General features: G+C 40.2%; 2 protein-coding genes and 1 pseudogene across 9 annotated transcripts in view; 1 reads left to right on the top strand and 2 right to left on the bottom strand.

Moving 5' to 3' along the window:
- Positions 1–2861, bottom strand: part of ACAD10 (acyl-CoA dehydrogenase family member 10) — a 40150-nt gene extending 37289 nt beyond the window's left edge. The window contains 2 exon segments of the mRNA XM_039879492.1: positions 2715–2803; positions 2848–2861. Coding sequence (XP_039735426.1) covers positions 2715–2803; positions 2848–2861 — 103 coding nt within the window.
- A 20-nt stretch (positions 2862–2881) lies between these two features.
- Positions 2882–12541, top strand: part of BRAP (BRCA1 associated protein) — a 42849-nt gene continuing 33189 nt past the window's right edge. For 3 of the 8 annotated variants that reach the window (XR_005656483.1, XR_005656482.1, XM_039879461.1), the window contains exons 1-5: positions 2882–3156; positions 4935–5096; positions 5721–5919; positions 7018–7207; positions 12136–12249. Coding sequence is in view for 5 of the 8 variants with exons in the window: in XM_039879461.1 (XP_039735395.1) it covers positions 3075–3156; positions 4935–5096; positions 5721–5919; positions 7018–7207; positions 12136–12249 (747 nt within the window). In the remaining 3 variants the exon portion in view is untranslated. Of the gene's footprint in view, positions 3228–4934; positions 5097–5720; positions 5920–7017; positions 7208–12135; positions 12250–12541 lie in introns of all 8 variants that reach the window. The other 5 variants (XR_005656484.1, XM_039879458.1, XM_039879462.1 and 2 more) reach the window with 4 other exon arrangements.
- On the bottom strand, positions 11147–11265 carry LOC120616152 (uncharacterized; annotated as a pseudogene).

Below are 12541 nucleotides of genomic sequence, written 5' to 3'. Positions count from 1 at the left end.
ATATCTATACCTATAGACACATGGAGAGAGACAACCAAATATGGCAAATGTTAATTAGGCAATCTAAGTGAAAGGTACATGATGAAGGGGAAATGAGAGATCATTACCTACTCTTTCAACCTTTTTTTAGGTTTGAAATAAAAAGCAAATTCTATTTGCAGTCAGTTCCTCATGAAAATCCTTAAGCTTTTCATGTGATTTCTTTAGTTAAAAAAGCTTACCAAAAAATCAGGTTAGAGCAAAACAGGTTGGTAAGACAACCTACGAGTTCATGGGAGTCAATGCAGTGCCACCGTAAGGATTCAATAAACTAAGAATCTAAAGAAAGGACACTTAAGCAGTTAAACTTCAGGATGATACATGTTTCTTGCGTAATCAGAATTTTGCTGAATTGGGGAGTTAAATTTAAAATGAAAACTTCAGAGGTTGATTTGCATTTTCAGTTTTAGGTTCCTATGCCAAGGCCAAAGTTTATGATGGAAGGAGAAATTTATTTATAGGCTCCTAAAAGCATCAACACGTTGTGTGTGAGGGCTTAACACAGATGAAAAGTGTCTCTGGGGTCTGAAGGGCTGACTTTCTTCCTCATTGAGGACACTGTCCTCCACAAACTCCCGCTAATGGATGAATGGGCAATGCTTCTAAGACTAGCCTGCTCCTTCTTTCCATCTGCAGATGATGGTTCTGTTCTAGCCACTTCCCAGTGCTTTCTTCAGAGCAGGAAAATGCTGTGATTTTTCCTATCTCCAGGCGATGGTACCCGCCATGTGCACTGACTAGATCGCCTTTCCTGCTTTATGGGCCTGCTGAACTTCCATTTACTTTACCCCATAGCCTCAGCTTTACTCTCTGGAGAGGCTTTTCTTTCTTTTTCCAGGCAGATTGTTACTTTTTTTTTTTTCTTTACTTCCACTGCTTCTTCTCCATACCTTCGTTAGAACAGTTACCCCAGTACGCAGAAAATGTTTTCATGTTTATCTTCCCTTTTAATTGTAAACCCCTTAAAGCAAGGACTTATCTTTGTATCTAGCACAGAGTCTAGACACACAGCAGGTGCTCAGTATAAATGAGTTGGAAAGATGAATAAATCGAATGAATCAGAAAATAGAGGAAAACAGGGGAACTGATTTAGTGGCTGCCAGCCTCAAAGAACTGTAACAAGACCAACTTGCCCAACTGTAGCTAACAATTCTAGTTCTCTGGAACTGGCACCATTCCTTCTGTACCATATCTGTCTTCTCTCTGCCTCTCAGAATGAGATTAGTATAATACAGATGTGCTACCTAAACTACGCTGCCATAAATATGCACATAGAGTGTGTATTATCATATATTAAGGAGATGGTGTAGTAGGGATTGAATTTTGGCTCTGGAATCAGATCGCCTAGGTTCAAATTCTAGCTCTGCCACTTACTAAGTGTGAGATCCTGAGCAAGTAACTCTCTCTCTCTGAACCTCAGGTTCCTCCTCTGGAAAATGAGACTGATTATAGTACCCGTCTCATAAAGTTGTTGTTACTACTGCATGAGATAAAGTGTGTAAAGCACTCAAGTTAGTACCTGGAACATCATCAAATATACTATAAAACGGTCACATGAGGTCTCATGTTATATGCATATGTGGTGCATGTGGCATATGTACTTTCACATAAACCAATGATTCTCAACAAGGTCAATTTTGGCCCCCAAGAGGACCTTTGGCAATGCCTGGAGACATTTTGGGTTGTCACCACTTGGAGAGTGCCACTGGTATCTAGTGGGGCAGGCCAAGGATGCTGCTTAACACCCCAAAGAACTATCAGGACCCAAAATGTCAATAGTGTAGAGATCGAGAAACCCTAATATAACTATGTCTACTGAAATATATTTCATAGGGTACATTCACAAGGTATACATACACATATTATCATGTGGACATGATATGTTCTATGGAATATGTTCTATGCATATGTGGACATGATATGTTCTATGCAATATGTTCTATGCATACATAGTCTAGATACCTACACACGTCCAGATATCACTATAGCATATACCTAGAATAGCATTTGGTCATATGCCATATATATGGATTTGGTTCACAATATATACATGCCAAAGGGAATCTGACATACTGGAAAGAATGCTGAATCTCAGAAAAACCGATATAGTCACAGGCTCTATTCATTTCATCCTCTCAGCTTTATGAGGTTATGATTCCAATTTTACACAAAACCTAGCTCAAGGTCATGAAACTGGTGATCAAGGACGACTCCACAAGAACAGGAACTGGGTGTTTATCTTATTCACCGATATACTCCCACCATCCCAACAATGCCTAGGCTTTCAATAAACAGTAAACGTTTGTGAAGTGATGGGGCGGGGAGCAGGACCCAGATCTATCTCCAGCACTGTGCACTTAACCAGCCCACCGCCCTACCTTAACAGAAACACTGCAGTCGAGTCCCTACTCGAGTACCCCAGGGCCCTAGGAGAGGCGGGTTCACCTAGGTCTAAGCGTACCTATCTGTAAAGTGAGGACGACACAAAGCAACTCCGCCTACAGCTAGAGCCAGCGGTCAAATGCGGCAAAAAGAGGCAAACGCCTCCGCACAGCGCAGATTTCTCGGACAATTAGGAGACCTAGCGGAACCGGGGACCCTTGGCCGTCATCTTCAGTGGGCCAAGCAAGGCCTCTCGGGTAGGTTAACTCGGGCCTGGGCGCAAACGCACCTACCGGCTTGACTGATAGGTAGTACCCACACTGCCCGCAACGTCTCCCCTTCCCGACACTGTCTAGAGGAGCTCAGGCTCACCTCCACGCTGCTACGCCAGTCACGCGGCCGCCACCCCAGCCAATCGGAGCGCGCGCTGGTCTGCGCATGCGTGCCCCCGTGGGTCAGCGACGGCGGCCGGGAGGCGGAAGTGGAGGTGGTTGTGGCTCTGAGGGTTGCGCGAGGAGCTGCTGCTGCTGCTGAGGCGGCGACAGCCGCGCTGAGGTGGTGGCGGCGCTCCTCGCCCTGGCTGCTCGGCCTCTCGGCTCGCCTCCCAGCCTCGCCCGAGCCCGCCGGGGCCCGCGCCGGCCAGCGCCTGCCCTATGAGTGTGTCACTGGTTGTTATCCGACTGGAGCTCGCAGAACACTCGCCCGTTCCCGCCGGCTTCGGCTTCTGCGCCGCGGGTGAGTCCCGCGGCCTCGCCGCCTTCCCTGTAGCCCGTGCCTGGACCCCAGGGGCAGCCCGTCTTCCCGAGGTACGGGCTCGGGAAAAGGCCGCGGCGAGCGCTGTTACCTCAGGAAGAAGCTGAGAAGTGGTTGGTTCCCTCTCATTCCATCTTTCCTTAAGAGGCCTTCCCTGGTGTCATCTCTGGGAAGACATTCCCGGTCCCTCCCTCCTGGTACCTTTCCACGGGCACTCTGTTTACACCTGGCGCGTCGCCTCCCCGCTCTGGGTTATAGTGGAGTTTTGTAAGTTGCCTTCCTCTGGGCTTTATGAGTGCAGGGACTAGAAACCCAGGGACGCTGACGATCCCTGGGTAAATTAAATCGTTCTTTTTGGAAAAAAAAAAAATTAGGCTCTTGGTAACAACAGTAATAAATGTAATTAACATTCGTATACTTTCTATACCCCAGCACTGTACTTGTGTGCATTATCTTCTTTATCTTAACAATTCTATTAGGTTAGATGGGTGGATGCCCCTTTTTACAAATTGGGAAACTGAAGCCCAGTGATTGAATGACTTGCCCATGATTCTCTGTGAGTGGTGAAACTGGGATTCTAACGTAGCAAGCTGAACTTGAGAGTCTGAGCTCTTCCTTACCAGCCACACAACCTCCTTAGGTGGGGACTGCAACTAGATTGTTCTTGGATCTCAAACAATTACCTAACAATAACGTCTTTCATTCAAGAAGTACTTATTGAATGCTCACTGTCTGCGGGAGCTTTAGTTGTTTGCAGAATCAGACATGGTTCCTGCGTTAATGGCACCAGCAGATAATTGGGGGAGATAGATGAATTAATTACAGAATAAATGCAGAATTACAACCGTGATAAGTGCCGTGAAGGCAGGGAAGAAACAGTGTGGAGAACTATTACAAGAGGATCTGTTTGGTTTGGGGAGGAAAATGGACAAGTAAGGATGGTATGGTTGGAGACTTTCCTGAGTATGTGAATTTTAGAGTTGCAAATTAAAGATTAAATATGATCTAATGAGTTATGAGCATTTTTCAAAGGCTAAAAGTTATTTCTGAGTTCTGAAAGTCAACCAAATCTACATTAGCCACATATACACTTCTTCATGGGTCAGCCATTGATTCATTTAATCATTAGTCTGTATATCCTTAAAGAGCTTCCAGTGTGTGCTAGGCACTATGGTGTAAGTGGTGGGCAAAACAGGCCTGGTCCCTGCCCTGACAGAACTTATGTTAAGAATATTTCAGTCAAGTCTCCAAATTCCTTTTTCATTTTTATGTGTTTCATTGATTTAAGACAGTAATCATAGATTTTTGTAATATGATTCATAGCATTAGGCTAACAAATTAGGGTAGTTTAAGGTAATTACCCTAAAAGTTTTTGAAAGTTTTGTTCATTAATGATAATGACTTGATACCTTCATTTTGCACTCAATGCACAGTTGCAGTTTACCCGGTGTTACAAAAAGGTTAGTTCACCTGGGTATAATCACTGTGAAATCTTTTTCGAGCTCTTGCTCTCATTGATTTGCCTTAAAGGGAATAATTTCACTAGAACAACCTTGCATTTCTGAACTTATTGCACTGGATGTTTATTGACTGCTGGGCACTGCAGGAGCCCCAGAGGTGAGTGAGATGGACACCGCAAAGGCATCTTAACATTTTGGAGGAAGGCAGCAGAGAGAAAAGTGAAACCTATCAATGGATACATTGAGAGTGGAGAGGCGCCTGTTTTATTATTGGGTATTAATTATTCATGTGTTCTTTAGCCGGGGAAATGTCGGATGAGGAGATCAAGAAGAAGACACTAGCTTCAGCTGTAGCCTGTTTAGAAGGGAAGTCACCAGGGGAGAAAGCAGCAATCATACATCAGCATCTTGGTCGTCGAGAAATGACAGATATGATCATAGAGACCATGAAGTCCAACACAGGTATGCTTTTAAAATCCTAGACTCTTCTTTTGTAATGTAAGCCTCTGATTGCCTGTTATACACGTGTTGGTCAATGAACCTGCAATTTTGACCTCTAGCATGCTTTTATCTTTCATTGACTGCCTAACATGAGATTTCAGCTTCTCCAAATATTTCTTCTAAATTAATCTTAACAAGCTGGGTTGACAACTCTATTCAGTGAGTTGCCACCTAGGTCCGTGGCAGATCACGAATGAATACAGATAAGCATGTTGTGTCTCCCTCTGCTCTGCCAGCTCACTCCAATCAGGGGAGTGGTCAGAACTGGTAGGTTTGGTGTTCAAACTTAATAGCCCTAAACATTTGTCCTACTTAGGAGACATCTGTTTTTATTACGGTACTGCCAAAGTTAAGAGCCATCCTTGAGTTTCTGAGGGTGTTAATGAGATTTTTATTGGGCAGAGAGAAGCACTTTCAAGTTGAGATGCCCCCAAAATGCAGCTGTTCTGTGAATATAGTTCTTAATGCAACACATTACAATTTTTCTCTCAAAGTTTATTCTTCTGACTCAAACTTTTAATCTGATTAGAATCCTTCAACATATTTCCTATCAGTTTATAATTGCTAACTTTTGATTTGTGAAAGATGAGCTGGAAGCTACAGTGGAAGAAAGAAAGTCTTCAGAAGCATCCCCCACTGCACAGAGAAGTAAAGATCAAAGTAAAGAAAGTGTAAATGCTGCTCCCGATTCTCCATCCAAACAGCTTCCAGACCAGATTTCATTCTTCAGTGGAAATCCATCAGTTGAAATAGTCCATGGTATTATGCATCTATACAAGACAAAGTAAGAAAAATCTTCTTCCTTTTGAGTTGGTTTATTTTTTGCCTTAGGGCTGTGAAAAATCTCTTGCACTAAAGGGAAGTGAATATTTTAAGATTTAAAAAGATAGTACTTTCATATATTGTGTGTTAGAAATTCTTAGATATTTGACATTTGGTTAATCTTGTAGATTGGGTTAAAGCTTCTCCTTATAAAGGAAACATGTAGATACACTTCCTAGGAAAAAATTTTCTGAGAAGGTAGGCATGCAAGATGATTGGAAAACTGAACATCGATGCAGTCTCACATCCCCACCAAATCTTTATGAAAGCAGCTGCTAAAAACTTATTTAATGGATTGCAATTTCATCACCTCCTTTTACCCTTTTCTGTGGTCCAAGCAAAGCTTGCTGGAGGCCAAAGGCCAAAGGAAAAGAAGCATTTGGCTAGATAATCTCTAAGATGGGCCATCAGCTCCTGGCATAATTGGTAGCTGATCTCTTTAAAGACTCTCCTTGTCCTAACTTATTTGCTAAGTTCCCAGTGGGAAACAGTGAATACTCAGCCATTTGGATCACAGCCATTGAAGTGAGTTTGCAGCTTTTCAAAAGTATATTGCATTGTGGGAGGTTTTTCTTTCCCCTCTATTCCAGCTATTCCAACCCAGCAACACTTTCTGTAACCTTCGGAGTCACATCCTCATGGTTTAGAATTCTTTTTTCTCTTCCAGACCCTGCGGGATTATAGTTAAGAGTTGTGCTTCTAAGTTATATAATGAGAGATTATTATTTAAATACTAATGAGAATAAAACACAAACTACAGTTTCGCTTCATGCTGATTTATAATCATAACAAGCCTTTAACTGAAGATTAAAAATTTCAGTGGTGGGTGCAATATAGAGCTTTTCTAAGTTTACCTTAAACTCTATCACAGATATGTTTAAGGGATTCTGCAAATACCCATGTATATTTTCAGGTAAAATAATAATAAGCTATTTAAATTGATATGTGAAGTATTACAAGTTTTATTTTTTCCTATTTTCTTAGACATAAAAGTTGTCTAGTGTTGTCTGAACTAACTATACCTCATCTATTCAAGACAGTCTAATTATTGTCTTATTAGTAAGATGACCTCCTTAAAAGAAGATGTGAGGCGCAGTGCCATGCTGTGTATTCTCACAGTCCCTGCTACAATGACCAGTCATGACCTTATGAAGTTTGTCGCCCCATTTAACGAAGTAATTGAACAAATGAAAATCATCAGAGACTCTACTCCAAATCAATATATGGTGCTGATAAAGTTTAGTGCACAGGTAAAAGTTAAGATATTAAAAATCTGTTTGCCACAGAAACTGTGTTTTTGAAATTGTATGATACTAGCTGTGTGTAATTTGCAACATTCTGCACTTAAGATTCTTGATAATACGTATCTTCTCAGATATTGTTGTAATTCTAGAAATATTCTAAATTTATTAACAGACACACGATTCTAATTCATACCCATACTTTTTAATAAATCTGATTGGGTATGAAATCTAGGGTTGTGTTTATTTGTTTGTTTATCCAGTAGTAACTACTCCAGTAGAGCAATAGTTTCCCAAACTTTTTAAATTGACACTAAATTATTATTCACCATTATAACACTATGCCCCTGTTGTTTTCATTCTCTTTTTAAAAGATGTTCTTTGGCACATTTTAGAAAATGAGATCCATTTTTTTTTTTAATTTTGGTGATCAAAGGGATTTTTGTGACATTCTTTGAAGTATTATAGATGCTTTAGAGTTCTGATTGTATATTACTGCAGTAGAGAGACAGAAACACTGAAAGAATGGTGATTTTTCCATTTTTAAAAGTACTTGAGCATTATAATAGGTACTTTTGGATAGAAGAAGGTTTTGCCATCCAATTCATTTCACTTTTTGCATTAAACAACATTTTTCATGTGTCTTAGTTCTAAAGGTGTTAGATATTTTCTTGGTTTTATATGTTCATTCTTATGAGTATGCATATTTTTTAATAGCTTGTTATATTTGTCCATTCATTAGGTTTTGAAATGCAGCTTTGTCAAAAGTTACTTCTTTCTCACCTCACTGATAAACAGCCTTTCTGAATTAGCCCCAGATAAGTAGGCAGTTTCAACTGGCAGATTGACAAAAATGGGTGTGCCTGTAGGATCATTTCCATTGCCTCTGACTGGTTACCGAGGTTTGTGGGTGAAAGAGAGCCTATGACACAAGGCCCACTTGTCATTTCCTCTTTCCTTGTTATAGAAATCTAGAGTTGACAGCAGTAGCAGCCATTTATTTGCCATGGGGAGGAAATTAGGAGAAGTGGGAGTTGGATTATAGGTGTACCTATTCTGTAGCCCATAGAAAGAGAACCCTAAGTGTGAAGTTCCGTGTACAAGAGCTTGCACAATTGTTATAGTTGGCCTTTCAAAGCCTCCCACCATTGAAGGAGACATTTAAAATGTGTTTCAACTATCCTGGAGACTTAGACTTCACAAGTTGACCCTGAGAACAGAAAAACACTTAAAACAACTGCATTTACTGACTGTCAAGAGACCCTCCAGGATCACTGAAGAGCTTTGCAAATAATCGGCAAGTGGTACTTTAAAACTTATAAATTTGTTTGCACATGTAACAGTACGAATAGCGATGATAATATGCAACCTTTATTGACTGCTTGTTCTGTACCGCTCACGTGCATTATCTCACTTATTCTTCACTATAACCCTAAGAAATAGACAAGTACTGTTGTTTTCCCTCTTTTACAAATGGAGAAACTGACAACAGAGAAAGGTTGGTGATTTGCCCAGGGTTACACAGCTTCAAGTAAGTGACTGAGCTGGGACTGAGCCCTAGGGCATACCCCTCTTCCAGTAGGAATGGGAGGAAAGTGTGGGGAAGATAGTCACAGTTTGCAAAAAAAATCGTGTAATAGCAATATTTTAGTTATAGCTTCTACTTAAAAATTAATGGCAATCAAGTAACATAGGAAAAGTCACAGAAATAGAAGGAAAAAAAGTTTAAGAACATATTAGACTTGTTAAGTTGTCTGAAGTCTAATAAACCCACAAACTTCTCTATAGCAAGTTTTTCGTAGTATGCAGATAATGCTGTGGAAATTTTCTTTTACTGTTAATGGATTTTTCTCTGTATGTCTGTTACTGTTTCTCCACCTCTGTCTTTTGACCAAGTGCAGGTTGCTCAAGTTGACTGATGTTTTCTGAGACTTTCGAACAGCTTGCTGCATGCTCTTTCCCATGATCCCCATGGGGAACCCTTGACCTTGGTATCATGAGTTGTATTTATTGCTAATGCTGGATTAGGGTCTGAGGTTCATTCTGTCAGGGACTTTTTGAGGCCTAAAAACACCCTCCTGGTATGACTTGACATTAAATTAATATTAGGCCCTAATGAGAATAATAGACTTAATAGTTTTTGTTGAACATTTATTAAATGCAAGAGCTGTTATAAATGCTTTTCATGTATTAGCTCCTCGCTTGCTCTCAACAATGCCATGAGGTAGATGTCATTAAGTTTCTTTTATAGTTCAGGAAACAAACACGGATAAGTCACTACCCAAAGCTACACAGCTAATAAATGTCAGAGTTAGGATTCAAACCCAAGCAGCCTGACTCCATAGCTTAGGTAGCTAACTATATTCTTATTCCTTTACTTTTCTCACCAGAGAATTTTTATTAACTAATAAGCCTTCACTATATCTTTTATACTCTCTTGAATTTCCTTTGGCTTCAGCTTTATGCTGGAGGGGTGTGCTTACAAGATTGAAATGTGACCTTTAGGAAACTTAGTCTTTGGTTAAGGAATTCGTAATTCATCAGGACATAGGAAGGCAGGAGGGGGTTCAATTTTGTACTTCTTCGGGACAAAACAGGAGAGATTATTTCTCAGTAGACTGCGTTGGCTCATTTTCACTTGCATGATTAGCACAGCCAAGGAGACCCCTCTTTTGAGAAGTAAAAATGTGTTCTCAACACTATAGTCGATCATCATGGCAGTAAAGGAATCTTGATTATAGTGGATTTTTCTTTTTCTTGAGTTTATCCTGAGAAGAGAATAATAAGAACAAGGACTAGGGGGAAAAAAGCTGGGTTTCTTTCAATTTGGGGCTCCTGCAAATGCAAGCATTTTAAATAAAAGAGTTGTTTCATCTATGTTTTTTGCTGTTAACTTCAGGCTTTTGTTTTGTGTATTGCAGTGGGGGTTGAAGTAGGAAGCATATATATTTTGTTCTCTATTCTTATCCCAGTGCATAGCACAGTGCCTGGCACATGCTGGGTGCTTAGTAAATATCGGAACAAGTGCAGCTACATTTCCAATACCAAGATTTAAAGAAGAAATCAATGTGTTCAAAAAGTACGTTTCTCTGGTATAAACAACTCCAAGAAAGGAATAATTTATCTGATGTTGAGTAGATTTTATCACATGTCCAGTATCATAAACCTTTTCCCTTCCTCTGAGGTGGCCTAGTCGCTTAGCATTTACCAAACTGGAGGTCTGAGGAGGGGACTACCTTTTCTCATTCAGCTGGCGCAGCTGCAGCCAGCTCTTGATGGTGCTTGAGGCCCTGAGGAGCTGACCTGTAGCCCTCGCTTCCAGGCAGTCTCTTCCCTCATTTGCTCAGTGTGCTGTTTACTCATCCATAAGCATTTCAAGAAAAAGTCATTGCTCTTAAAGAAGAAGGAAGCCATTTTAGGTCTCCTCTTCTTAGTATTAAAGAGATGTATTATTCAAGAATTAGCTTTTAACATTTTAAAGTTAAATTGTGCTGTACCCAGTACATAGGTTGTTTGCTGAAAGAAAGCCCCTCTCTACATATAACTACATTCAAAATTGGTCATTCTCACTGTTTAGCTCAGTTGGTCATATTAAGAAAGCATAAATAATCAAGAATCCACAATTGAATTACATCATTGGAGTGAAATTAAAAGTTGCTGAAAAGCTTACAAGCATTTGCTGTAAGATTCCATACTCTGTGTGGGTAGACAGGCAGGACTGTTTTTGCCTGGTACAGACTGGAATCTCTTCCGAGAGGTTGACAGTGTGGCATTTCCTTTTGCAGAACACCCTTCCTCCCCCAAGCAGCTTGTCTACATTGGTAGGGCCAAAGCACACAACTTCCTATGCTTCCTATCGCTAATGACTATGTGGGAGTGAGGTCCAGAAAAGCCTTGACCTCTCAGATGCATCGAAAAATTGCTAAATTTATTCAATTTTTTTTTTAATGCCTATAGCACCTGGTATTCCTAACTGGTCTCCCATCCAAGTACTAACCAGGCCCGACCCTGCTTAGCTTCCGAGATCAGACGAGATCAGGCATGTTCAGGGTGGCATGGCCGTAGATGAAAAATTGCTAAATTTAAAAACTGAAATCATCTGTTTGTTACTTTCTACTAAGGCTAGACTAGAAGATTTGATTAACTTGTGTCCATATTCACAAATGACATGTGCCTTTGGAACTTTGCCTGAAGGAGACTGTTTCTTCTGATTCCATCTATCTTCCATTCCCAGGGCATGAGACTATTAGTATTTTAAAGGCTGATTCATGTTGATCTTGGCTAAGAGTTTTGCTTTTGGTATTACACACTAGGTTGCTGAAAATCTCCTAATGGGATCTTTATCTATCATATATTATTGTTATTTGGTTTATTGAAGAGATGATCTATCATATATTATTGTTATTTGGTTTATTGAAGAGATGGAGTTGGCTTTTCACTCTAAACCAGTTCCACTGGTCCTTTATTTTTGTCTGACATAGATGCTGACATTTTTTAAAAAGACTATTCCCTAATAACTGTCAGTTATGATTTGGTTCCAGGTTTTGCAAAAATAAGTGTTTACTTCCAGCAGCTGTGAAAGTGCTGACTGGAGGAAAAAAAATACTGATATCAAGGGAAATGTTGACCGTTGCTGGTTGAATATTAAAACTGTACTGGTTATCAGCTTATTGCATTTCAGTAGCTTCTGTTAGTTCAAGTGAAACTGTCATGTATCAGGAAACAGTAAAGATGAAGGATATTGACCTGCAGAGTTAGATTAGCCTATGAACTTGCTTCCTGCTTCCATAGATGTTACTTTTGGTGGCTGCTTTCTCTCCTAAGTATAAGATTTAAAAGCTGATGAAGAGAATAATTGAGCTTTGTAATCTTGAATACAAAGCATGTTTTCAGGATATCTCTCTTAATTTTTTCCTTTTCCTCATTGGTGTACCCAGGCCGATGCAGATAGTTTTTATATGGCATGCAATGGTCGCCAGTTCAACTCAATAGAAGATGATGTTTGCCAGCTGGTCTATGTGGAAAGGGCTGAAGTACTAAAATCTGAAGATGTAAGTGTGACTAAGTCTTACATTTGCTATAAATATATCCCAGTGTATAAAATTGAATGTTAGGATATCTGTGGAAATGTCGGGTATGGGCCAATCCATAGAGACAAAGTAGGTTAGTGGTTGCCAGGGGCTGCGGGGGAGAGGGTTGTAGAGTAACTAATGAGGATAAGGTTTCTTTTTAGAGTGATAGAATTGTTCTAGAATTAGAGTGGTGATGGTTGCTCAAACTTGTCAGTATACTGAAAAAATTTTTTTAAAGCCCAACAGAATTGTACACTTTAAAATGGTAAAT

This window comes from Pteropus medius, unplaced genomic scaffold (genome assembly GCF_902729225.1).
Source record: "Pteropus medius unplaced genomic scaffold, Ma_sr-lr_union100, whole genome shotgun sequence".
NCBI lineage: Eukaryota > Metazoa > Chordata > Mammalia > Chiroptera > Pteropodidae > Pteropus > Pteropus medius.
This window is presented reverse-complemented; position numbering and strand designations above follow the sequence as displayed.